Source organism: Oryctolagus cuniculus, chromosome 17, assembly GCF_964237555.1.
Source record: "Oryctolagus cuniculus chromosome 17, mOryCun1.1, whole genome shotgun sequence".
Classification (NCBI taxonomy): Eukaryota; Metazoa; Chordata; class Mammalia; order Lagomorpha; family Leporidae; genus Oryctolagus; species Oryctolagus cuniculus.
In genome coordinates this window covers 13,276,269-13,303,591 of record NC_091448.1, presented here as the reverse complement: position 1 = coordinate 13,303,591, position 27,323 = coordinate 13,276,269, and the positions used below count along the sequence as shown (strand labels likewise).

Below are 27,323 nucleotides of genomic sequence, written 5' to 3'. Positions count from 1 at the left end.
TAAAACCAGTACAAGAGGCCAGTGCTGTGACGTAGTGGGTAAAGCCAATGCCTGTAGTGCCGGCACCCCATATAGGCAATGGTTTGGGTCCCGACTGTTCCACTTCCAATCCAGCTCTCTGCTAAGGCCTGGGAAGGCAGTGGAAGAAGGCCCAAGTCCTTGGGCCCCTGACCCACGTGGGAGACCTGGAAGAAGCTTCTGGTTCCTGGCTTCGGACTGGCGCAGCTCCGGCCATTTCGGCCATTTGGGGAGTGAACCAGCAGATGGAAGAGCTCTCTCTCTCTCTGCCTCTCCTCTCTGTAACTCTGCCTTTCAAATAAATAAATAAATCGTTAAAAAAAATACAAAGCAGTTTACCTTTAAATCTCAAGTGAAATCTGAATTCACTGATAATCTGATAAGTGACTTTTTCTTTAATAACTTTATTAATAAGCCATCTTTAAAGCAGTGTGATCATTTTATGTGAACTTCTCTCAGTTATGATTAACTGTTTGAGCTTGTACATGGAAGCCAAAAATCTTAGGGAAGAAGGTAAAAAAGTTTTAGGTTTATTTTTCTCATGTGCTCTCTTGCTCTTCAGTGGTGCCTGTTGTGAGGAGTTCATTAAGCTGACTTAAAGCACTACAGTGTGTTTACTTATCAGAAAGGCACACTGAGTAGTTTTTCCTGTTCACCTCTCTATTTTTTCTTGTAGATGTGCAGCTTTATTATAACTGTGAATGGTGGTGGGGTAAGGGTGAGGATAACATTGTTTTTACAGATACACTTCAGAAACAACTGAGATTTTGAGCTAAATTGCCATCATGAAAATCTACGATACTAATTGTTTTTTTTTTTTTTTTTTTTTTTTTTTTTTCATTTTCTTACGAACTCTTTCAGAATGGGATGGTAACAAAAGATCTGACAAGACTAAAAACACTTCTCACAGAAACAGAGGTAAGACTACTCAGCGGATCTCTTAGGAAGCCTTTGACTCAGTGGCTAGTGAGCCTTCTGTATTAATGCATGCAAAATCCTTGCGGCGTCAGACAAGAAGGTGAGGCTGTCAAGTCGGGGTGATGGGACCTTCTGACCATCCGCTGTAACCTAACTTGGCCCATTATCAGAGCCTGGCTTCTTATGTCTCCTCTGCTTCCGAGCTCTGTTCTGTCCCTAATTCCCAAGAGCTATTTTTAGCCAGCAAATGGAAACATGATTGGGAAATTTTAGTTTTCAGCTTAACTTCTGGCTGTTAGAAAATGATCTTATTAGAAATGAGAGACTAGAAAAAATGAGATAGCTCTTAAGTTTCTGTATGTTTTTTAAAGATTTATTAATTTATTTGAAAGGCAAAGTTAGAGAGGGAGAGACAGATCTTCCATCTGCTGGTTCACTCCCCAAAAGGCCACAATGGCTGGGGCTGGGCTAGGCAGAAGTTAGGAGCCTAGAACTCTCTCAGGGTCTCCCATATGAGTGGCGGGTTCCAAGCACTTGGGCCAACTTCAGTTGCTTTTCCCATTCCATTAGTAGGGAGCTGGAATGGAAGAGGAGCAGCTGGGACTTGAACTGGCACCCATAGGGGTTGCTGGTGTTGGAGCTGGCAGCTTAACCTGCTGTGCAGCAAGCTTCTTGTTTTTCTTTAAGCAACTAGAAGAAGTTTGGGACTTCAGGATGTATTTTGAGGGAATGGCTTTAGGAGTTAGAAAGGTATGTCAGGGTAAATGGTGAACAAAACTGCTCCAGTGAAGGGCTTGGAAAGCACGTGGGAGGCCAGAGACAGCACAGCCTGTAAGGTGCGTGCCTTTGCAAGTCTTAAACTTCCATTTCTCATTCCGGCATATAAAAATAAGTTCTTTTTAATGACCTCCTTAAAAATAGCCATTTTGTCAGCTTTGATCATAAGTGGAAGCTTGGGCGCTGGGGTTTAGCCTAATGATTAAGACATGGGTCAAGGTACCTGTATTCCATTTGGAGTTTTGGGGTTTGGTACCCAGCTCCATCTCCTGGCTTAGCTTCCTGTCATTGTAGACCCTTGAAAGAAATGGTAATAGCTGAAGCAGTTAGGTTCCTTCTTGTGGAAGATCTGGATTAAATTACTGGCTTCTGGCTTAGGCCTGATCTGGCCTTGCCTGGCCTGATCCAGCTATTGCAGGCATTTTTTTTTTTTTTTTTAATTTATGTATATACGAGAGAGAGAGAAAGAGAGAGAGAGAGTGAGCGAGAGTGAGAGATCTTCCATCCACTGGTTCACTCCCCAGATAATTGCAATGACTAGGGTTGGGCCAGGACGAAGCCAGGAGGCAGGAGCTTCTTCCAGGTATCCTGCGTGGGTGCAGGGGCCCAAGTACTTTGGCCGTTTTCTGCTGCTTTCCAAGCACATTAGCAGAGAGCTGGATCAGAAGTGGAGTAGCCAGGACTTGAACTGGCGCCCATATGGGATGCTGGCACTGCATATGGCAGCGTGACTCATCCTGCCCAGTGCAGAGCCCTGCTGCTGGCATTTGCAGAGTTGACTAGTAGATGGGGTCCGTTTGTCTCTCCCTCTTGCTTGCCGTTTTTGTCTCTCATATAAATAAATGAAGATTAAAGAAACAGGGAGCTCTTGTAAAGTGATTGCTTGGCCTCCTTGTTCCACAACTGAACACCTCCTGTGTGTGCTGGGTAGTATGCTTGATGTCAAGGATACAATGCTGAGCAAGGCACCCATGGTCCTGGGCCTCTGGGAAGCTACAATCTTGGGGAGGAGATAGACAGCTAATTAAGTAGTTAATTAGATAATTATAGATATGATTCATGAGAGGAGAAGAGTAAGCCTTGGTACTGCATAAATCACTGGATCACAGGTGATCAGTGACAGAGACAAATAAGCTGAGAGTTGAGAAGTGCTGCTTTCAAGGAGAGGGAGATGCGGGCACTGCATGCAGGCTCACTGGGTGCACAGAGACCTGGACATCAACCTTGACCTCTGTGAATGGGAATTCCTTTCCTGTTCCAAATCTAATCACGCATCCCGGTTCATTCCAATAAGTAGTCAGCGAACAAGACAGGCATTCCACAAACTGCATTTGCTGGTATTGGGCCTTGTCTTTTAAGTTTTCACTTTCTTTGTGTTACATTATTTTGTGGTGAGAACCAAGAAAGTTCTCATTAATATGAAAGCCATTTCTTGTATATATGTACGTCCTTTAAATATCTAAGATGTAACAGAAGACAATTGTAAATATTTTAGACTTTTAGAATGAGAACATAAAAAGACTACTTTTTTTGGCTTACTTTTAGTTTTTATTGCCTTAACTGACTTAACAGCTTTACATTTGATAACCACATACAACTACATTTTTAAAAGCTTATTTTTTTAATGTTTATAATCTTTTTACCTGTAAGGATACAAATAACACTTTACTTTTTTTTGGGACTGTGCTTTTGGAAGAAGTGACTTAAAGTTTTGTTTGTAATTATTTTTCTGTGTGACCAGAGTAGTATTCTTTTTGGTTAGTGAACTGATACAATAAAACCCATCTAGAAAAAGCCAACTAACAATGTTCTCTGTGTTTTTATTGCACACAACACATTTAAAAATAGCAATGATCTATTGTTTAAAGATTGGTCTGTGCTTGTATTTAGCTTGTAAGTCCTAGTGAATGAGAGTAAAGAGTGGAAACTAAAGACTGATTCATAAAAGCAAAAACAAATACTCTTTAGTAGAACAGAAAACATCTTATCAGTAGACTTGATTGTGAGTTTATGAGTTCTCACGCTGTAGTCTTTGGCTGCTTTCCCTGATGGTGTCAATGAGGACTAAAGGTCATAAACTGTTTGCTGTTGCCCTTCTGCACTGGCTCTGAGCATTATAAAAAGTGTTTACAAAGCAAATTTGGAGGCAGGCGTTCGACCCTGTGGTTAAGATGCTTCCATCTCGTGTTGGAGTGCGCGAGCTCAATGTCTGACTCCAACTTCCTGCTAATGCAGATCCTGGGAGGCAGTGGTGGCGGCTGAAACGACTGGGTCCTGCCATCCAGGCGGGAGACCTGGATTGTGTTCCCAGGTTCTCGCTTTGCCCTTGCCCCAGATCTGGCTGTCATCAGCATTTGGGGGAGTGAACCAAGTAGATGGGAGCTCTCTTTCTTTCTCTGTCTCTTTGCCTGTAGTATAAATAAGTAAAAAATTAAAAATAAGCAAACTTAAGGGCCGGCATTGTAGCATAGTGGGTTAAGCCACTGCCTACAATGCTGGCATCCCTTGTGGGTGCTGATTGAAGTTCTAGCTGTTCTACTTCTAATCCAGCTCACTGATAATATGCCTGGGAAAGCAGTGGCAGATCGCCCAACCACTGAGGCCCTGCACCCACATGGGAAACCCAGATGAAGCCTCTGACTTCATCTCTGTCTCTCTCTGCCTTTCAAATAAATGAATAATTTTTTTTTTTCAAATAAGCAAACATAACACCTTGGAACCAAAAAGGATAGCCAAATATTCAGGCACGCTAAGCTCACTCTACCATCTCTCTCTGATGAGGATGTGCTGGTTTCCAGATCAGCACTGTGCTGAGTGCTGCAGTGTTAGCCTGGCTTGCTCTGCCCCTCAGTGGATTGTCCCTTGTGCTGAATTGGGAAGCTCACCAGGTTTTCTTTCCTTTTTTTTTTTTTTTTCTCCCCTCCAACAATTGAGTAAATGTTTTAAGGCTTTATTTTACAGCCTTGAAATGGTAACTAAAAGAGTGTTGTTTCCGTTCTTTATCTTGTGTATTTGGCAAATTTATTTGGATAAGTTTTGAAGAGGAGGTAACTCAAAAATTTTTATATTTGAAATTGAAATATATTGAACCTTTAGGTTTTATATTATTTATTCTGCATAAGTTGAATCATAGTTTAAGGGCTGATGTGAGGGAGTAGCACATAGAGCTTATTTGTAGAATTTCTGCCTTTAAAAGAACCTTTTTTATGAAGTGTAGGATATTTATAATATGAATAATTGCTTCTGATTTGTTAGTTTATGTATTCTTATATTCAGTCCCTCATTTTATTAAAGTAGGTTATCTTTTAAAAACTTAATAGTAAGAGCTTAAGTGGGAGTCAGAAGCCATCTTATCCAAACAAACCATAGTGAATGTGTTATTTCATCTATAACCAATTAGCCTTTAGGGTATTTATTCCATGGCACAAGATATTCCAAGGTGCATCTTGGGATAATGTTTCCCCCTTCTCGATTCCATTGAACATTCATGGAGCACCTGTGCTGTTCCAGGCTGTGGAAAGCTGAGGTATCTATGAGAAGCCATCTGCAGGGTGGGCGTTTGGCACAGTATGTTCAGCAGTCGCTTAGAAAGCCTGCAGCCACATCATAGCGCCTGGCTTGAGTCCCGGCTATCCCATGCTTCTGGTCCCACTTCCTGCTAACATGCCTGAGAGGCAGCAGATCATGGCTCAAGTACTTGGGTTCCTGCCACTCACATGGGGAGACCTAGATCAAGTTCCTGGCTCCTGGCTTTGGCCTGACCAACTCTGACTGTTGGGGAGTTTTTTAGGGAGTGAACCAGTGGATGGAAGATCTCTTTCTCTGTCCTCCCTCTCTCTCTCTGTCACTCTGCCTTTCAAATGCATACAAACATGCGTACATACATACTTTATAAAAAGCAATCTGACAGGCCTGTTGGGAATGCACGTAGCTAATACATATACAGAAAGTACTATAATCGAAGTACAAGCAGAGAAAGAAGAGATTAACCCTGTGTAGGGAAATCATGGTGGTATTACTGTGGGAACTGAGTGAAAAATGGGAGCAGCTAAGTAAAGACCTAGATTCTTTGGTACAGGCTTAGATTGGAAAACCTTCAGTTGATTAAGGGAATCAATGAAACAGATAATAAGGAGGACCTTTTAGAGGACAATGGCACTGGAAATAGAGTATTAGAGAGATTCTGGACCTGCTTGGGCAAGATTTGAATACTCATATCAGGAAAGAAAATGGAAGAGCTGGCTCTCTTTGAGGGGGAAGAATCCATTAACTTGGTAAGGAGCACTGGAAGAGGATCAGATTTGGAGTAAAGGTGGTGAATTTAGTTTTGGACATTAATGTGTTTGAAGTGCTTCAACGATCTGTCCGTCCATCTACCCATGCTTCCATTCTTCCACCCATCCCTCTGATATTTGCCAAGCACCTGTTATGTACCAGGTACTGTGGAAGGTACAGGAATGCAGAAAGTCAGTTGTAGACTACAGCCAGTAAATCCACGTGTGGCTGACATGATCGAGCATGTTCTGGGCTGCACATTCATTAGGGATATGTGCTATGGTTGCCACTTTGTTGAAACAGGGCCTCTGGAGCTTAGGGAAAAGGTAGAGCCAATGGCAGAGGTTGGAGATTCATGTGAGGAAGTTAGAGCAAGCAGGTCCACAGCCCTGGACTCCACCGAGGGGGGAGGGCAAGTTCCATAGTGCGGGGGACTTGGCGGGACCTGCTCCCCGGGCCCGCAGCAGTAGTGCCCCATTAGCTCCACAGGAAAAGAAAAGGCACCTCTCTTGCTGGTTATTCTGTAGATGGTAGGAAGTGGAGAGTGAAATGGACGGTGCTACTCTTGTGGAGTTCAGGACTAGGCACTTAGACTTCCTTCTTTTACTGGGTAATTTTTATGTAAGGGGTCTGTATCATTTCTGCAATGAAGGCCTCTCAAGTGTTTCTTATCCACACATAATTAAGGTTTATTATAGAACAAAGAACAATATCATTTGCAATTTGTTATTAAAAATGTCTAAGCCTTTCAACTCCACCTTTAATGTTGCAAATTTAATTCCACATGAACTGGTTATTTCTTATTTTAAAAGTGTCTTTCATTTGAAAAATTGCAGACAGCAACTAGTAACGTCCTCTCTGGCTATCACGTGGAAGACTTAGATGAGGGTGAGTACCACACTCTGTGTAGCTTCTGTGCCTCCAGGCTGTGCTTCTTACTTGAGCATTGGGAGGGCAGGGGGTGCACTGGGTTATGATACATGTAAATGGAGATGTGGGTTGAATGTAAAAATTTAATTTTAAGAAGTCGGTATAGATGAAAGCAGTTTACTCTCTGCACTTTCTCATAGAATACTGCAGTAATGGAGATAGGAGGTGACTTGGGTTCTTGTCGCGTTCATCCTTTTGCATCTGTCCAGGACTAAATTCAGATCCCGGTCTTAGAATCTTCTTTCTCTCCTTGTCTTAGGCTAGTACAATGAAACTTTTTGGGAGTTCTGATCTGTAAACTGAGTTGGTCTTGCCCGAATTAATGTGACCATCTTCTCTGCTCTCCTCTTGCCCGGGAAAGGGAAGAGAGACCAGCAGTCCTGAGTGTTTGCTCATTGCTGTGTCCCATGGTAGTGGCTTTCGCAAGCTGAGTCCTTCTTTGTGTTCTTGGTAGTGGGTGAAGCTGGTGTTTATTAAGGTTTAGAGTTCCCCAAAGTCACACAGCTGGTAAGATCGAAGCACAGCTTGACACTTAAGCTGCTGGAGTTATCTTTTCTTTTTCTTTCATGTTTTTGGGGTAGGGGGAGCCGCAGTGACTTGAAAAGAAATAGGAAATGTCTATGAGGTCCTTGAAAACTTCCTGCTTAGCCTCTAAAGCTTGCGCCTTTTCTCTCTTAAGTCTTATTTTCCTTGCCTTATTTGGCACCTCACCTAAAAAAATCAACTCACTGTTTTCAAATATAAACAGGTGATATATTTTTTAGCTCCTATCTTAGGATCCAACTTTCAAGTGTAAAAAAAGGATTATGGTATACAGTGACATGTGGAAGACAATCCTAGGGTACATGAATTACAACGTGGATCCTCTTAGCATTCAGTGTGCAGTAGTGGAATTTCCTTCCAAGACCCTAGTTTTTTCATTCCTGAGGAATTCCCAATAGAGACACATCCCAGGCTAAGCAGTGACAAGCAAACCACCCTTGGGAGTGGTTGGGAAAGAGATTGAAGTGAAAGTATGTCCACCAGTTGCTAGGACAAAGGGTCACCAACCTGACGCAGCTGCTGGGGACTGCCTCTTCAGAGATTCTTAGTCATATGGGTGATCGATTTAACTCAGCTTCTTGGTTTGTTTTTGATAGAAGCAAATGTGCCATGTCCTTTTTTTCATCATCTGGGGCAGTGTGTGTGTGTGTGTGTGTGTGTGTGTAAATTATAGTACTGTTTTCAGCTAAATATTAAAATTACTAGGTAGCCTCAAATTATAAGACTATATTCTGGCTCCTCCGTAGGGTCTTGCAATGCTTGGCATTTCCGCCCACCACCTCGGGGAATCACGAGTAGCGAGGAATATACTCTGTGTAAAAGGTAATGTGAACTAATACATTTTTTAAACCAGTTGCAGGTCTTCGTTGAGAGGAGAGATAGTTTTCCTTCAGTCTTTAATAAGTAATAATTCAAATTTAAAGAAGATAATATGTTAAAGAAAAAACGTATAAAGATTGAGTTTATTTCCTGTTTATTTTTAAGAGTAGTTTATTTTCTGTTTGCAACAGGAGTAAAAAATGCCATTGTCATTAAATAATAAAAGTCAAAACAATATTCAGCAGCCACCTTTTAATTACCAACAGGTGATGTAAATGCAGGCTATTGAGATTTTGTTCAAAAGTCTTTTGTAAACCACTTGTATTATTGTGGCTGAACTTAGTTGCCAGTCTTGTTAATGTGAAATTTACCCGGGTTATTGTGATTGAAATTACTTCATGTAAACTGAAATAGAGCATAAAATAGAAAAATATTAAATTATTTTAATAGCATATAAAAATACCTTCATGTAATAATTATACAGGATTTTTGAATAATTTATATTTGAAGAACTAACCTTTCAAAATTTAATAAGTATTTATTACTGTAGAAAGAATTGTTGAAGTCACATTTTACAAGGTGAACTACTTAGTTCTTTTTATAAGAACTAGCAACTACTAGGAATTTAGGTATAAATTTTCATTTGCTTTATGATAATGAAGAAAATTTGTGTCATTTTGATGATTGGTTAAGACATTGATTTGATTTTGTAGTAGAAATAAAGAAAACTACATAGAAATATCGAAAATCCTGGTAGCATCATGTTATAAGAGAGGTAGAACACAATTGTATAAAAAGGAAATATTAGATTTATAGCCTAGATAAAAGTATAAAACTTGCACTTTTTAAAGAAAATAATTCAAAACAAACCAATAGACAGATATTTGGTTCATTAAGACATATTGTACTTAACCATACATACATTATTTTACATGTGTTTTCTGAAGCATAAGATAATTTAATAAATGGTATAATTTTAAATTTAAGTGTTTTTTGAACCATCAGGAGCAATTTTAGATATACTCACCTTTTCAAATATGGTAAACTGTTTGGTAATTTGCATTGTGCTGTGTTTCATTTTGTATTTCTTATTAGCCATATTTTCTCTAGTTGAAATTTGTATAAAGTCTCTTGTGTCCACTTTGCTATTTATAATTTGATTTTCATCTTTTTCCCTCATAGGGGTACATTAGTTTTTTAAAATGCTTTCATTCATTTAAGAACTGGTTGTACCCATAGTTTTGCAGAATATTTAAAACTTTAAAAATTAGTGATTGGAATCTTTTCTTTATCTGTTTTGATCCCCACCACAAATTATCAATGGAATTTTCTTTTAAAAAATTATTTTTGATTGACAAATGGTTGTACTTACATATAATGAGTGCCAAATGATGTTTTGATGTACTTGTATGTATACATTCTACAATTGTCAGTTGTATAATTTGCATTGAAAATTTGAAAATTTTTCATTTCTTTGTTGTGAGAACATTCAAAATCCTCTCTTCCTGCTGTATACTGCATTATAGTTGGCCATTGGCACCCTATTGTTCTGAGTCATAAAACTCGAGAAATTATTAACTCTGTCCTTTACTATTGACATTTATGAAATTTACTCTTTGGAGACTTGAATGTGACTGTTGGGTAAATGTGTGACTATGTAATATAAAATTTCTGTTCTAAATTTACTTAGCACTTATAGGCAAATTGATGTCATCTAATACTTTCAATGAAATATAAATAACAGTACTATAGCAAAGACTAAAAGCATTAGGTTTAAAGGTAAAAAATAGAACCTCTAAAATGACAGTTTAATAACATATTAAATTTTTTTCAGAATGAAATTCCTAATATACAGAACTTTGAGCTAATCTACTTGATGTCAGTGTGGCTTTAAAAAAAATGCTGTCCTGAGAGAAATTGTGTAAGAAATTGTGTATGACAAAGGAAGCTGCTCTTCAGTGAGCCTCTCTGGAGGAGTGATCATGCGTGTGTTCTGTGTGACAGGATCCCCTGAGGGTCTGGAGGAGTGATCATGTGTGTGTTCTGTGTGACAGGATCCCCTGAGGGTCTGGAGGTGTGATCATGCGTGTGTTCTGTGTGACAGGATCCCCTGAGGGTCTGGAGGAGTGATCGTGCGTGTGTTCTGTGTGACAGGATCCCCTGAGGGTCTGGAGGAGTGATCGTGCGTGTGTTCTGTGTGACAGGATCCCCTGAGGGTCTGGGGAGTGATCGTGCGTGTGTTCTGTGTGACAGGATCCCCTGAGGGTCTGGAGGAGTGATCGTGCGTGTGTTCTGTGTGACAGGATCCCCTGAGGGTCTGGAGGTGTGATCGTGCGTGTGTTCTGTGTGACAGGATCCCCTGAGGGTCTGGGGAGTGATCGTGCGTGTGTTCTGTGTGACAGGATCCCCTGAGGGTCTGGAGGAGTGATCGTGCGTGTGTTCTGTGTGACAGGATCCCCTGAGGGTCTGGAGGAGTGATCGTGCGTGTGTTCTGTGTGACAGGATCCCCTGAGGGTCACGGCCGTGTTATGCACGTTAGGACCTACTTGTCAGGGAAGGTGGGCAGTTGCTGTTTTGGTCATTTCCATTGTTCCCTGAAGTTCTCCCTCCTCTGTACGACAGTGCAATAAATGTGGCCTTTCAGAGCTGTTTTGGGTTTGCTATTGAAGAGGCAGAGGGCAAATGCTGAAGTTTGTCTTTCAAATGGTTCAGCAAAGTGTATGATAAAACAGTCTTTCCCATTCTACTTAGATTTTTAGAGCAAGGAATCTGTAGGTATGGTGCCCAGTGTACTTCAGCACATTCCCAGGAAGAACTAGCAGAATGGCAGAAGAGATACGCGTCACGATTGATAAAACTGAAACAGCAAAATGAGAATAAACAACTCTCAGGCAGTTACGTGGAAACCTTAATAGAAAAGTGGATGAATTCGTTATCTCCTGAGAAAGTGGTGAGGAAATAAACTACATTTTTTTTGTTTGTCTTATACAACGAACTTATTTGAATCTTGATTTATTATGTATAGTATTTTTGCTTATTTCCTTACCTTCTGTATGAACAACTTGATTCTTGATAAAATGTTTTTAGTGGCAAAAGTAGACCCAAGTGGTAAAATAAAAGCAGAACTAAACCATCTGGTTGGAGATCTGTAGATAATATGTTAATGACTTTGATTTAGGCAGACTTGGTCTGCTGTTTTTTGGTTGTTGTTGCTTCTGTCACTTATTTTAACTTTTAAGTATTTTGTTCCTACAAAAGAAACTGAAAATGAATGTATAAAATGCCTGACTTGGTAACAAGTTCCTTCAGTCTTTACTGTTGACATTTACTTACCATGCTAAAAGTTGGTGTTTGTACTGTTTCAGCAATGAAAATATAATGTTAATTGCTTTCTGTTTTCAGCTTAGTGAGTGTATTGAAGGGGTGAAGGTTGAACATGATCCTGACCTGTCCGTTACGGTCAGCACCAAAAAATCCCACCAGACATGGACCTTTGCACTCACTTGTAAGGTATGAATTTTGTGCTAATTAAAGAACATAAATTTTGTTCATTTTTCTCAAGGCTTTTTTGGACCCTTAAATCTCTGTGATGAGAGAACATTGAAATGTTTTTCACTAAGTACATTTTTCTGTAGATTCCATATTGTGCTAAAGTGTATTCCTGTATTTTGATCATTAGAAGTGCAGTTTTTGACTTGGAGATACAATCTTTGTAGATATTCAGAATGCTTACATATTTATTTGATGAAGAAGTTTTTGATATGTTGGCTCCTAAGCTTGGAACATAGGATGGGGTTCATGGCTTGCAATTAACTACTTAAAAAACTTGAATTGCTTGTCTGGAAATTCTAAGATTTTTAAACAATGGCAACTTATTTTTACATTTGATTTGATGAAATCACAAATTCTGAAATGGATTTTTAATATGAGATGTTTTCTATAGGACTTTCCATCTTAAATTATAATCGTCAGAGTTTAAGATAGAATTGAAGTGAAAAATTTCTGTGAATATATTCAGTGGAGAAGTTTTGTGTTTAGTGACATTTCTTCCACTGTACCCTCTCTTTTTTGGGATGAAAAATCAGTGAACATTTGGCTTCAGCCTTGAACCCAATCCAGTACTTTCAGAGGTAACTGCCCTCTTATGAAGGCTTCCTACTTGAGGCTACTTAAAACTTTATTAGGTAAAGGTCTGGGAAGTTGGAGGTCAAGTACTACACAGGGTGATGACAGCTTTTGTCACAGTGAAAGATGGACATATCACAGAAAGTGCAGGGAGGCTAGTGATGTAGTATAATATAGCTTCTTAACAGCTGATTTTTTTTGACTATTTTGACTTTTTCTAAGTGGCTTATGAGCACGATTTGTTGTTTTTAACATTATACATTAGAAGCATGGGAAAGTGAAAGCCCCTTATGGAAATATTTTCTTTGAAGAGCCCAATTACAATTGGATTTTTCACCCCCTTGTACTCAATGAATTATTTTAACTTCCTTGTAGCCTGCAAGAATGCTGTATCGTGTAGCATTGCTTTATGATGCTCATCGTCCTCATTTTAGTATCATTGCAATATCTGCCGGAGATAGTACTACCCAGGTATCACAAGAAGTCCCAGAAAACTGTCAAGAATGGATAGGAGGAAAGATGGCCCAAAATGGATTAGATCATTACGTGTATAAAGTCGGGATAGCATTTAACACAGAAATATTTGGAACTTTTCGCCAAACCATAGTTTTCGACTTTGGATTGGAACCAGTACTCATGCAAAGAGTAATGATTGATGCAGCTTCTACAGAAGGTAATATTTAGACTTTTTTCCCCTGATACAATGTATTAAAGGCAACATTGAAAGATGTATTGGCCCCGGAATATTCCATGGATAGGGAGGGAATGATAAGGATAAATGATCCCAAGTTAATTGACTCATTTACTGTGTAATGGGCTTAGAACAGTTCACATTGTGCCCTGATCTCTTCTTCCGGTTATCAGGCAAAATTTGCTACAGTTCCCCAAAACTGTATGAGTTAGATGATCAGGTCTATTTTGGTCTACCAATTTCATTGTAAATTAAGATGATTTTAGCACAGTCAAATCTTTTAATATTAGTTTGGGTAGTATGTAATTTTGATGGTAATTGTGTGTATACCTATAATGTCTGTTTCCATGTGCTATTGACTCCAGTAAGCTTTGCTGAAGTTATGTGTGGTACGCTAACTCTGAAGGCAAAGTCCTAACTATCAGCCTTCAGAAGCCAGTCTGTTTATTCACTGTGCACTAGGGTGAAGGACCAAAGTGCTTTTAACAGGATCTGCTTTCGTTTCTTGGGAAGAGGTCCCTGGTTTCAACGTGTGAGCCACCTGCAGAAGATGAATTACTCTGTATGTTTTCATGTTACTGCGGATACTTAGATTTTATGTTTGGATCCAACAGGACAAGGAAAGGATACATTAGCCCACATTTCCTTGACTTTTGGTTGGATTTGCAGGTGCTTTATTTAACAAATACCAAGTATTTATTTAACAGACACTGCATATAGGAGGGCAGTAGGAAGTTTGTTATTGCACTGACTATAGGTTATTGTTCACTCTATACCACACTGGCCCGTTTATGAACCTGGAAGGTGGTTTTTTTTTTTTTTTTTTTCATGAGCAAATGCTAAGATGTTGTATTTTGCACATAGTAAACAGGTAGAATGAATCTGTCTTCTTCAAAGCTGCTAGTGAAGTTAAAGCAACATTTGTGCCTAAATTTAACAAGTAGGTGCAGTTTCCTTGTTTATGTGCTGATACTACCCCGAGTTCATTTGCCACTTACTTTGATCCCTCTTACCTGTTTAGACTAAAATGTATGTATCTTTGTCATCTTCTCAGTACTCTTTGAATCACAGAAAATTAATTTCTGTAGCAAAATATGATAGTTCACAAAATAGATATTTAGTCTGAATCTCTGCGCATAGGATTTGACACATTCTTTCTGTAGAGGACTATATCTAGTTCTCTACAGGGCTATATCTAGCTGTATGTATTGCAGGTTCTGCAGGCCAGATGGTCTGTGACAGCTGGCCAGCTCTGTACTACAGTGAGAAAGCAGCCACTCAATGTGGAGATAAATCAGTGTGACCGTCTTCCACTAACTTCATTTTCAAAGCAACAGCACACTAATTTGGGCTAGATTTGGCTTGTTTGCCATAGTTTGCCTACTCCTGTACTAGTAAGTTGGTTTTAGAAGCCAAAACTTGAGTACTACTAGAAAGCAACCTCTTTAAATGATCAGGAGATTTAAGTTATAAGGAGAGATGCATGCATCCCATGCTCTCAGATATAACTGTATGAGGATATTCTTGGTTTACATATGGGTTATATTTTAGAAATTTGCTTTTGGATTGGTGTTTTGTAATTTATGACTTGTTTTCCCATAGAAATAAGTATGTATTGTCAAGAATTCATTCTAGTTAATGAAAGTCTGTGTGATTAAAATACAAAATATTAAATGTCTACAATAAAAAATGAAAGAAAATGATACTGTTGCAGCAGGTAAGAATGAGAAAAGATGTTGATGAAGGTGATTTCAGGCACTTTCATAGGCTCAGGAAGAGTGAAGGCAGCCTGACCACTTTTGTCTTATATACATGGCACTATTGTAGTTGGATAAGAACAGGGACAAAAGTGAGAGCCAAATAGATTTGGGTTCAAATCCTTATTTTCTGTTTATTGCCTGTGTGACCCTGAGCAAAGTACTTAACATCTCTGAGCTTCCTGGGTAGTTGTCTGTAGCGTGGGTTAGGAACATCTGTTTTAGAGGGTTGTGAGAAGCAGAAATAAGCTTCGCATGACATTTGGCTCATGGTAGGCATTCAGTCAATAGTAGTGATTATTTTTATCATTAGCCATGATTAGGGTAATTGTTAGCTTAGATGCAGAATGAAGAAATTAGGAAAGGGAGAACTTTTTTTTTGTTTTAAATGAGGATTGGCATTAGGGTGCTAGCCAAGCGACAAAGAAGCAGAGGTAAAGACCAGAGCCATTAAGGCCACAGCACCTGCAGGTCTTGGCAACAGAACACAATAAAGATGTTGAAAGAGGAGTTGTCCAAGATGAGTAATGTTTTGAATCTAGTAACTGAGAAAAATAGTTTCTGATGTTTCTAATGTATCAGTTCAAAAATACAGTAAATCCCACATTTCATTCAGATATTGGAGAGGGAATTAACACAGACAAGGATATCTGCCTTCTCTTTCATGGTACTATGTCCTTTATTCCCTGCATGGACTCTTTGTAGTTTGATATCTTGGTTTTCTTTCTTATTTTCTTAGTTATGTTAGGGAAAATAACTGAAGAAAATGAAGCATTTTATTGAACTCATTTGGAATCATTTGAAGTAATTTCACATGGTGAAATTTGTTTTTAAGGATAGAGGTAAAATAAATACTAGAACAATATAAAATATATTTTCTGATGTAAGATTTGGACAAATTAGATGATATTTGGACAACTTTTTCTGGCTATTCAATTATCTGACTTGTGCTGGTTTTTAGTTAGATCTGTCTAATTTCTCTACTCTTAAAATTGATGTTATTGAATAGCTTACTGTTTTTGTTAAGGTCTTTTTTTTTGCATGATTACATTTATTTCAGTGTGATTGTGTTGAGAGTTTTAATAGAATTCTGAAGAAATGAAAGAGTGCAAATATATAATATTTGTTTTCTGCTTCTATCTTGGTGATTATGTTCTGATTATTACAGCAGAGCTCTTATCAGCAAAAAATTTGAGGACAAAAATTTTTTTATGTTATGTCACAGTTTTATAAAACACTCTGAGATGATAAAGAAGCAAAATGACAGTGTCCCATTTTGTATTTTTCCCTGGAATATATTTAGGAACAATGAGAGCAAGATAGCTACTTTGTTAAAGTGACGACAGTGTGACAATGTGGCTAATTTGACTTCTAGTCTCAGCCAGTTTTTTTTATAGGCTCTTCCTTGACCTGGAGGTAGGAGAACAGTCATTCCAGGTACAACACATTAGCCAAACGCAGGCAGAGCTGGAAATTGATTTAAGTCTGAGCTGTACCATATTTCCATACAGTTTTAATAACATTATAAATTATAATACCATGTTATTTCTACACACACATTTAGTGATGTGAAATTGAGTTTTGAATGAGAAATATCTATATTCATTGCCTCTTCCCCATGATTAGCTGTTCATTGTTTAAACAAGTTATTCTCCTTAAATTAATGCTGGACACATATTTCTCTTCCATTAAGCTATAAATTTGCACCCTGCTGGACCATCCATCAGCTCGATGTTTCCTCATCTGTGTTGCACTGAAATAAATAGTAGCACCTATAGTAAAAAGTTCCATGAACAAATAAATTTGGGCATAGCACACACTTTACTTCTCTCTTAGAGACTGTCAGGCACCTTAGTGATCAGACTCAGTGAAACATTTGGTCATGGGACAGAATTTCCTTAGTGTGGGACTCACTGAAACTTACATTATATAGCAGGCATTTATATCTCTCTAATACATTGTTGAGTATTGAACGAAAATCCTACTTATTAAAGATTCAGATTTGGATTTGGGGGAAAATCCACCCTTTCTCCTCTTACTTTATTGTCGTGATATTAAAAGCATGCAGACCTTTTCTCTTTGTGTCCCTGAGTGAATATTTTTTCTCTAGACAATATATGGCAATCCTGCAAACTGTTCAGGAAATGTGTGTAACTTTAACTTTGCTTTTTCCAGTTTTTTTCCTTGTTGGTGAGATTCAGGTTCAGAAAAAGACACTATGTACTAAAAATTTTTTTGGACTAAAGATAAGCCTCTCAAAAATATGTGGCAAAAGACATCTACAAAGAAAGGAAGTTAGTGAGTTTTCCCCTTGCTTAGAAAATAAACTGCATTTTACACTTTATATCACAACTTTGATTAATGGAAAACTTCTTCTTGGCAAAATTGAGTTGGAATTCTGTTTTGAATATCTGGAAGCAACATGTTGAAAATTAACTCATATTTAACTCTGAAAGCTTGATATCATACATTTCTCTACTTTGAGTCTATCAGGTATGTTATATTATTAAAAGTTTATATGATTTAAAAATTATTCCCAACTGCCAAAGTTGTTGGTAAACTAAAGACATATTATATACTTACATCTGTATACTATAATGTGATCAGACAATAGAAAAATAGATTTTAAAAAATACTTTGTCAATAGAAGATAAATGCAACTGAGTAAAAGTTGAAGACAATATGAGATAATGCTTGTGCTATTCCTCTGCTGTTTTAACTTTTGTTAGCCTCTTTAAGAGAGATATGGAACTGAGTAAAGCATGGGTAAACTTAGGATATTCGTTTTTCTTCTACGGCAGTTTTGCTGAAAGGAAGGATTTTGAAATTGACAGCTCAGGTGGTAGTTTGGGATGACTTTGGGATTTTATTTTGTCATTAATTTGGGCAGTCAAGATTTGTAAAGCTGCAAACTAAATTATTTCCTGAGGAAGAGTACGGTGTCTGATTTTTTTTTTCCATCTTATTTTCTTTAAGCCTAGATAAAGAATTTTTTTAAGATTTATTTTATTTATTTGAAAGAATTACAGAGAGAGGTAGAGACAGAAACAGAGACAGAGAGAGAGAGGTCTTCCATCCACTGGTTCACTCCTCAGATGACTGCAATGGCCAGAGCTCTGCTGATCCGAAGCCAGGAACCAGGAGCTTCTTGTGGGCCTCCCACGTGGGTGCAGAGGCCCAAGGACTTGGGCCATCTTCTGCTTTCTCAGGCCACAGCAGAGAGCTGCATCGGAAGAGGAGCACTCAGGACTACAATCAGCACCCATATGGGATGCTGGTGCTTCAGGCCAAGGCGTTAGCCCACTGCGCCACAGCGCGGGCCCCAAGAATTGTTTTTAATAAGCTCTGTCTTTGACCCATCATGACTCTTAGGAATTAGCCCTTGTGCTGGGTACCTAGCACTTTTCCACTCTGCATGTCTGTTAAGAGTTTTCAAGTAGGCTGCATGACACAACTCAGAACAAAAGTAACCCACCCTATGGATGCTTTCCTAGAACAGTAACTTTCTGGTTGAAATGTGAGCATTGATATTCTTAGTACACAAAGGCTAGGGAAGTTGGGAAGGGTATCTTGTCAGGCTAGTTATTCCAACTTTGAATTCCATTTTTGAGAGTGGCAGCCCTTCCCTTGTATCTTCTCCAAAAGATTAGGTGGATTCCTAATTTATCTAAATTTTTCTTAAGGGTTTTTTTTTTAACATATATTTTTTTTAAAAAGGTTTATGTATTTATTTGAAAGAGTTTCAGAGAGAGAGAGAGAGAGAGAAATGTATCTTCTGTCTGCCGATTCCCTCTCCAGTTGGCCACAATGGCCAGGGCTGGGCCAGGCTGAAGCCAGGAGCTTCATCTGGGTCTCCACTGTGAGTGGCAGGGGCCCAAATACTTGGGCCCTCTACTGCTGCTTCTCCCAGGCCATTAGCTAGGAGCTTGATCAGATGTGGGACAGCTGGGACACGAACTGGCTCCCCTGTGGGATGCCATAGGCAGTGGTTTTACCTACCGCACCAGAATGCCAGCCCCTTAAAATGTATTTATAATTTCTGCCTGTCACTTGTCAGGGTAACAAATCCTTAGGTTTGTCATTTCTGTCAAGATTGCCTTGAGGTTTATTATTACGAGGGTTGGTTATTAAATCAGTGTTAAACTCTCCCTGAATAGTTTTATGAATATTATTCCTAACCTGGTCACTTTTCATATTTCCAGAGTGTTTTTCACTTTAACTTAAATCCAGGCTGAAGAACAGTTCATACCAAGGGGGAACAGGCCCAGGCTGCCCTGAGCAGTGCCTGTGTCTGGTATAGATGTTAGTGGGGGCCACACGTGCTGCATGTGTTGGGGTGGCAGTGCGCCCCAGGAGTAGTCATGGTCAGTGTCCCCTTGAGGGACCTTGCTTCTGTCTCAAGACACGACCTCCTTTCAGCACTGAGGTCAGGTGGCACATTCAGCAGGCCTAGCAGGTTGCCTCTTACGATGAGAGGAAGGGACGTGGTGGTGTGACTCAGGTTTAGATGAGGTGGGAAAGAGATGCGGTTTCATGTGAAGTAGATTACTGGTAGTCACTGGCCGTGACTCTATGATGTCTTGATGCTAGTGCACCTGGATTATTTTCAGGATTCTTGTGCTATTTACTCCCTCTCTTGCACTGCGTTTGTAGTCATAAAAACATAGGTGGGTTAAACTTTAACATTGAGAATTGTTTTGAAGGTGTGCTACCTGCTGAAAATGAACTCAAGGTGGGACTCATGGCATACTATTGGTCGGGCCACTTTTCCCAAAAAAAGACCTCTAGCCCAGAGTAGAAAGACCTTCTGTGTAATTTGGTTTGCACATAAAATAGGTAATACAAAAAGCTTTTCAAATTGTCACAGCTACTTCAACAGTTAGGATTAATTAGTGGCTCTTACCATGTATGAACAGAATATTGATCTAGGCAAGGTCTGAACCAATTTAAGTAAAATTTAAAATTATGAAATAATCTCTATCCCTAAAGACTAGTAGACATCTTTTTGCTGTATACTAAATAGAATCCTTAAATAGTGTTTACTTTTTATTTATTTTTAAAGAGCTGATTTTTTTGGTGTCACTATAATGTTGCTATTTCTCCTTCTGACTTTTGAATTAGGGCTGAAAATTATGTCTATCTTTGCTTTCTTGATAATATTTAGCATCTGACCTTTAATGATAGTATTTGTATAATTTAAATGTTTTGTTTTTAGCTATGATCTGATGAGTGAATGGCAGGACCCATTTTTAGAGTGATTAGGAACAAGACTTAGTCGATTGGCTTTAGGAAGCTTCTGCTTGTGGAAGCTATTGCAAAAACTAGCAGTCAGTCCAGAGTATTTTAAACAAGTACATTTTAATGAGAAGACCGATTTTAATCTTGCTGTATTTGTGTTTGAGAAATAATAAAACTCATGTGGAAATGCCTTTTGAACGAGCAAAGGTTAGAAATTAGGGCCTTTATAGTTTTAGATTTTATTTTATTTTTATTGAGATCTTAGAATTTGTTATTTGCTATTCATGACAAATTTCACTTGGTAGTAAGTTTACTTACATGTTAACATTTAAATATTTGCAAAATCACTCACTAAACAAGACATGGCCATTATACATGTGTGCCTATTTCACAGATAGTTTAGGATATCTTCTTAAAACTGATCTTGCCCTGATGAGTTAGTTGAGCAACTCTTTACTTCTTTTGGTTAAAATTAATTTTTCTAGGCATATGCATGATCCACCCAATTGAAAACTCACATGCATTCTAGATATGAGCAGCTGGGAGCCGACCTGGGGTTCAGGGCTTGTTACAGTGGCTTCCACACTGTGCTAGAATTGGGCTACGATCTTTCAGAGGTGTTGGAAATTGAACATTCATTTTGATGCTGTGCTCTACTTTGAGGCTAAAATGGAATTTTGGAACATGTCATTTGAATGATATCTGATCACATTTTAATGGGGGAATTAGCTGTGTTTTAATGAATGTTTTCTAAAAGATTTTTATTTGTAGTAAGTTAGCTTTCAGATGGTTGTCCTTTACCACATAAGGAAAGATTTAACCTTTCCAAGGTTTTTGATCCTCTCTTTCTGTCATGCGGCAGATACTGGTAGTTTGAGGTGACAAGTGATTGTCATCTGATGAAATTTATCAAATGAAGAATTTATCCTATATGCTTCTTGCAGATTAGATTTCTCTTGAGTTAAATTCCAAATGTTAATTTGTATTTTATAAATGTTAACTATTTGTGGTATGTCCAAGCCTGATGTTAAAAAAATATTTTTTCTTATATGGGTTCCTGTTGATGTTATTTTGTTAAAACAGACAAATTTCTGATATGGAAAAAATATTCTGTCAATGTGTTTTTGTATTATTTTGTCTTTAAAAATATTAGCTCTAGCATATAAAATCACTTATCAAAATTGTGTTAATTTACTTGGGAATTTTAATCTCGTGTTCCTTTATAAATGTGTTTTCTGTTTCCATTTAGATCTTGAATATCTGATGCATGCAAAGCAGCAGCTGGTGACCACAGCCAAGCGCTGGGACTCTTCTTCTAAGACTATCATAGATTTTGAACCTAATGAGACTACTGATTTGGAGAAGAGCCTTCTTGTCAGATACCAGATTCCACTGTCTGCTGACCAGCTATTTACCCAGTCCGTTTTAGACAAATCCTTGACCAAGATCAACTATCAGTCGCGGTTGCATGACCTCCTGTATATTGAGGAGATAGCCCAGTACAAGGAAGTCAGCAAGTAAGTTACGGCAGAAGCACTTCTTTTTCAAGTCTCCCCTTTGGTGGCATTAAAAATGTATTTATTTAAGTTTTTTTTTAAATGTTTTAAGAGATTCAAAATAGTTCATTGATATAATTCTACGAATACAATATTCCTCTCCTCCTTCCCTTCTGCGCTTCTTTCTTTCAGTTTCTGAGGTAACTTTTTTTATTTTAAAGTTTTATTTATTTATTTACTTGAAAGAGTTACACAGAGAGAGAAGGAAAGGCAGAGAGAGAGAGAAAGGTCTTCCATCTGCTGGTTCACTCCCTAGTTGGCCGCAATGGCCAGAGCTGTTCTGATCTGAAGCCAGGAGCCAGGAGCTTCTTCCAGGTCTCCCACACGGGTGCAGGGGCCCAAGGACTTGGGCCATCTTCTACTGCTTTCCCAGGCCATGGCAGAGAGCTGGATTGGAAGTGGAGCAGCCGGGTCTTGGACAGGCAGCCATATGGGATGCCAGCGCTTCAGGCCAGGGCATTAAACCACTGTGCCACAGCACCGGCCCCAACATTTTTTTTTCAGGATTTGTTTATTTGTTTGAGAGGTAGAGTTTCAGATAGAGAGAGGGAGAAACAGAGAGAAAGGGCTTCCATCTGCTGGTTCACTCCCCAAATGGCCGTTGTGGAGCTATGCTGATCCGAAGCCAGAAGCCAGGAGCTTCTTCCAGGTTTCTCATGTGGGTGCAAGGACTTAAGCCATCTTCCACTGCTTTCCCATTAGCAGAGAGCTGGATCAGAAGTGAAGCAGCTGGGACACAAACCAGCACCCATATGGGATGCCGGCTGGCGCTGCAGGCAGAGGCTTAGACTACTGCACCACAGTGCCAGCCCGAGATAACAGATTTTTGATTTACCTTACAATCAAGGTTAATGCTTCCAGTCACATTTTTAATTTTGAAAACTGAAGAATGTGTAACTCAAGACAGGTAGGAAAATGGTTGTTGTTCAGTAGCTATCTTTTATTCTTAAATGAAATATGAGCTTTTTAAGAAAAGAATCGTGTCCTGCTCATCTTGGTATCCTCAGCGTGTAGTACATAGTTCATTTCCCCAAGACTTTACCAAGAATCTGATGGGGCTGGGCACCATGCCATGGGCGCCATGTGCTGCGACTGTAAATTTGTCATTGCTGCCTAAAAGGGCATTTCTGCCCATACCAGTCATTGCCCGCGTGCAATGAATATTTGTTGAATAAATATACGACAGTGGATGGAGAACACCACGTGTCTTGAAAGTTATTTTAAGAATGAAATCATTTAGATCTTCAGGAAACCAGTTGGATAATAAAAGTGCTTTCAAGCATTTATATGTGCTTGAACATACTTTACATTTTACCTATATACCACAGGTTATCAATGCTTAAGTTAAAAACTTATTTGAGTTATTTAGGAAAAATAGTCTTAGAAAGATTGAGTGAAGAAAATGTTAATGAATAGTGTTATAGTGTTTGATAGTAGCTTTCTTTTAGATAAAATGAGATAAGCCTTAAAAATTAAACCCTGGGGCCAGCGCCATGGCTCACTTGGTTAATCCTCCGCCTGCGGCGCTGGCATTCCATATGTGCGCTGGGTTCTAGTCCTGGTTGCTCCTCTTCTGGTCCAGTTCTCTGCTGTGGCCCAGGAAGGCAGTGGAGGATTGCCCAAGTGCTTGGGTCCCTGCACCCACATGCAAGACCAGGAGGAAGCACCTGGCTCCTGGCTTCGGATCGGTGTAGCTCCAGCCATAGCGGCCATTTGGGGGATGAACCCACAGAAGGAAGACCTTTCTCTCTGTCTCTCTCTCTCTCACTGTCAAACTCTGTCAAATTAAAAAAAAAAAATTAAACCCCAATTATAAGGCATGGCTATAATTTTATAAGTATTTTTTCTTGTAAGTATAGTCTAACTAAAATATTTTCCTTCTCTGATCTGCTTATTGGTCCCATCTGATTAATATTAATAGATTCTGGTCATTTATTAGGAGTATAGTTAGAAAAGAAGAAGTGAAAACTTTGAAGATAACCTTTGTTACACTATTTATGGATTAAATATGATTTTACTTTCCAAAGTATCTAATTTCTTTTTTTTTTAAGATTTATTATTTGAAAGAGTTGCAGAGAGAGAAATGTTCCATCCCCATCTGCTGGTTCACTCCCCAAATGACCGCAATGATCTGAAGCCAAGAGCTTCTTCCCGGTCTCCCACGAAGGCACAGGGACCAAAGCACTTGGGCCATCCTTCGCTACTTTACCAGGCTGTAGCAGAGAGCTGGACTGGAAGTGGAGCAGCCAGGTCTCAAACAGGCACCCATATGGGATGCTGGCACTGTAGGTGGTGGCTTTACCCACTAAGCCACAGCGCCAGCACCCAAAATATCTAATTTCCAATTAGACACATTGAAAGTTACAAAGTTAGGGGGAAGGCCTTTGGCCTTGATGTTGAGACTGCTGGGAGGAAGCACAGGTCCCACATCCCAGGGCCTGGCTCTGGCTTGGGGCTGTGGTTCTGGCTACTGAGTCAGCTTCTTGTAAGTGCAGCCCCTGAGAGGCAGTGGTCATGATTCTGGTAGGGGATTCTGTGCCCCTGTGGGGGACCTGGATGAGTTCCTGGCTCACAGATTTCAGATGTCCAGAGGTTTTGGACATTGGATATTTGGGGAGTGAACGAACAGATGGGTGCTCTCTCTACACCCCCCCCCCCCCCGCCATTATATGTGTAAGTTACAAAAACAAAGCAGAGATAGTGACTTGTATCATGCACATTATTCACTGTGTTAACGTGCATGTCTGTTGTTTACATTATTATATGGTCCTCTTCCTTAGGAAAGAACACTATAGTAAATTATAAATATTGAGGTGAAATAGAATTTATAAGCTTAACAGAGTCTTGGAGAGTACTTTTGAGTATTGTACTAGAAATTTAGGAAAAGATTGTATGTTGACACATAGTATTTGTTTAATATTTTTCAAGTTTCTAAGTCATTTGATTACCTTATAACTTAAAACTAGGGGTTGGGTGGTTCATGGTGTGGTGCAGCCGATTAAGCCAGCACTTGGGACCCCTTCATCCCTTATCAGAGTGCTGGTTCGAGTCCTGGTAACTCTACGCTTTTGACCCAGCTTCCTGGTGGTGTACCTGGAGGCAGCAGAAGATAACCCAGATCCTTGGGTTCCTGCCACCCATATTGGAGACACAAATAGAGTTCCTGGCTGATGGCTTCAGTCTGGCTCAGCACTGGCTGTTGTAGCCATTTAGGGAATGAACTAGTCAATGGATGATATCTGTGTATGTGTGTGTCTTTCCATCTCTTTCTGTCACTTGACTTTGAGATAAATAAATAAATCTTAGAAAAGAAACTAAGAGGTGCTAAAAACTCAGTAATCAAAATGGATATTTAAAAACGTATAGGAGCTGTATGGGCATGCCGTATTACAGTGCCATTTAGAGTCCCAGCTGCTCTGCTTCCAATCCAGCTCCCAGCTGATGTGCCTGGGCAGTTGTCAGACAATGGCTCTAGTATTTGGGCTCTTGCCACCCTTGTGGGAGATTTGGATGGAGTTCCAGGCTCTTGGTTTTGGCTACTGTGGCCACTTGTGGAATGAACCAGTAGATGGAAGATCTTTTTTTCCCCTCTCTTACTCTGCTTATCAAATAAAATAAATCTTAAAAAAAAAAAAAGAATTTATAATTAAAGACCAAAAGGCTTTTGGATTGTTATCTTAAAAATGGAAGCTTGTGGGGAAGCAGTGTGGCGTGGTGGGTTAAGCTGCAGCTTGGAACACCCACATCGAAGTGCTGGTTCCAGTCCTGTACACTCCACTTCTGCCGCAGCCCCTGCCTTAGTGCGCCTGGGGAGCAGAGACCACGACTGCAGTACTGAGTCCCTTCTGCACATGGGGGAGACCCGGAGTTCCTGGCTTCGGCCTGGCCCAGCCGCAGATGTTGTGGCCGTCCTCCCACTCCAACCCCCCTCTCCTCTCTGCTTCATTCCTTCCTTTCCCCCCTTCCCCTTTCTCTCTCTCTGAAATAATCAATCAGTCTCTTTTAAGAAATGCCCTTAAGATATGGAAAGGAAGAATGTGGTAAGACAGAATGTAGACAGTGTGGTAAGATGAGTGCTAAGACAGCTTACAGTTTTTTTTAATAGTAATATCTGAGTTTTCTCATTTTTTTAAAAAATAGGGAAAATTGGGTCATAGTTACTGACTTGAGTAGAGGTATTGAATCTAAATCAATAGGATCTTTAAAAAAAAAAAAAAAAATCTGAGTGCTGGTGTGCAAGAGCGCTCCCCTATCCACTGGTTCATTCCCCAAATGCCTAACAGAGCTCGGCCCAAACTGGGAACCCAGAGCTCAATCCAGGTGTGCCATGTGGCTGGCAGGAACCCAGGTACCTGAGCCGTCACTGCTGCCTCCCCGAGTCCACATGAGTGTGAAGCTGGCGTCAGGAACTCTGATCTGGGAGGCAGATGCCTTCAGTTTTTGAGGCCAAATGTTGGGTCCAGTAGTATCACTTTTGATTTGTTAGATATACTAACTATAAAAGAGGTTTTAAGAACCTTAGAAGTGAGAATTTATTACAACAAGGTTTTTTTTTTTTTTTTTTTAATTAAAGGTTTATTTATTTATTTGAAAGAGTTACACAGAGAGAGAAGGAGAGCTAGAGAGAGAGGTCTTCATCCTCTGGTTCACTCCCCAGATGGCTGCAATGGCCGGAGCTGTGCCGATCCAAAGCCAGGAGCCAGGAGCTTCTTCCAGATCTCCCACGCGGGTGTAGGGGCCCAAGGACTTGTGCCTTCTTCTACTGCTATCCCAGGCCATTGCAGAGAGCTGGATCGGAAGTGGAGCAGCCGGGACTAGAACTGGCGCCCATATGGGATGCCAGCGCTTCAGGCCGGGGTGTTAACCTGCTGCGCCACAGCGCTGGCCCCTGGACCATCTTCTTCAGCTTTCTCAGGCCATAGCAGAGAGCTAGATTGAAAATGGAGCAGCCGTTGGAAAAGGAATGCTGGCATCCAGACCGCAGCTTTTCCAGCACCAGTTCCCTACAACAAGTTTTAATATATAACTTGTAAATAGTTATTGTGCAAGAAAATTCTGTTAAATTTCTGGTGATACTCTCACCCAAAAGTAACCCTGGATGTGAAGGCTGATTGAATTTAGCAGGCTTATAAAATTTAGTAAAGTATGAGGCTGGCATTGTGACATAGTGGTTAATGGTGGTGTGTGTTAGTGTCCCAGCTGCTCCACTTCCAATGCAGTTCCCTGCCAATGGCCTGGGAAAACAGTAGAAGATGACCCAAGTACCTGGGCCCCCACCAGCAACATAGGTGACCCAGGAGAAGCTCCTGGCTCCTGGCTCCTGCCTAACCCGGCGCTGGCCATTGTGGCCATCTGGGAAATGACTCAGTGGATGGAAAATCTCTCTGTCTTTCTCCCTTTCTCTGTAATTCTGACTTTTAAAATAAATAAATCTTTAAAAGAAATTTATTGAAGGGTAAGACAAATGTAGTACACATACAAAGAAGGAATTCCTGTTAGTTGTCTCACAGTGTATCTGTAAGTAGATAGACAAGGGACAAATCACAGGTGTAGATTGTGAAGATTTTCAAAAGTGGCAGAGTTTCATATTGTTTAAAAAGTTCATTTTGTTTTCTCCTTTAACCTTTAAATCTAATATTTATGTGCATTTTAATATTGCCTTAGGTTTAATTCACG

At 39.7% G+C, this 27,323-nt stretch overlaps 1 protein-coding gene across 6 annotated transcripts in view; it reads left to right on the top strand.

Moving 5' to 3' along the window:
• The window catches only part of HELZ (helicase with zinc finger), a 180,195-nt gene that overhangs the window by 43,295 nt on the left and 109,577 nt on the right, over window positions 1-27,323 (top strand). For all 6 annotated transcript variants that reach the window (XM_051825840.2, XM_051825839.2, XM_051825836.2 and 3 more), the window contains 7 exons: window positions 880-936; window positions 6,825-6,876; window positions 8,208-8,283; window positions 11,032-11,230; window positions 11,683-11,790; window positions 12,781-13,078; window positions 21,341-21,608. In XM_051825840.2, coding sequence (XP_051681800.2) covers window positions 880-936; window positions 6,825-6,876; window positions 8,208-8,283; window positions 11,032-11,230; window positions 11,683-11,790; window positions 12,781-13,078; window positions 21,341-21,608 — 1,058 coding nt within the window. The remainder of the gene's footprint in view (window positions 1-879; window positions 937-6,824; window positions 6,877-8,207; window positions 8,284-11,031; window positions 11,231-11,682; window positions 11,791-12,780; window positions 13,079-21,340; window positions 21,609-27,323) is intronic.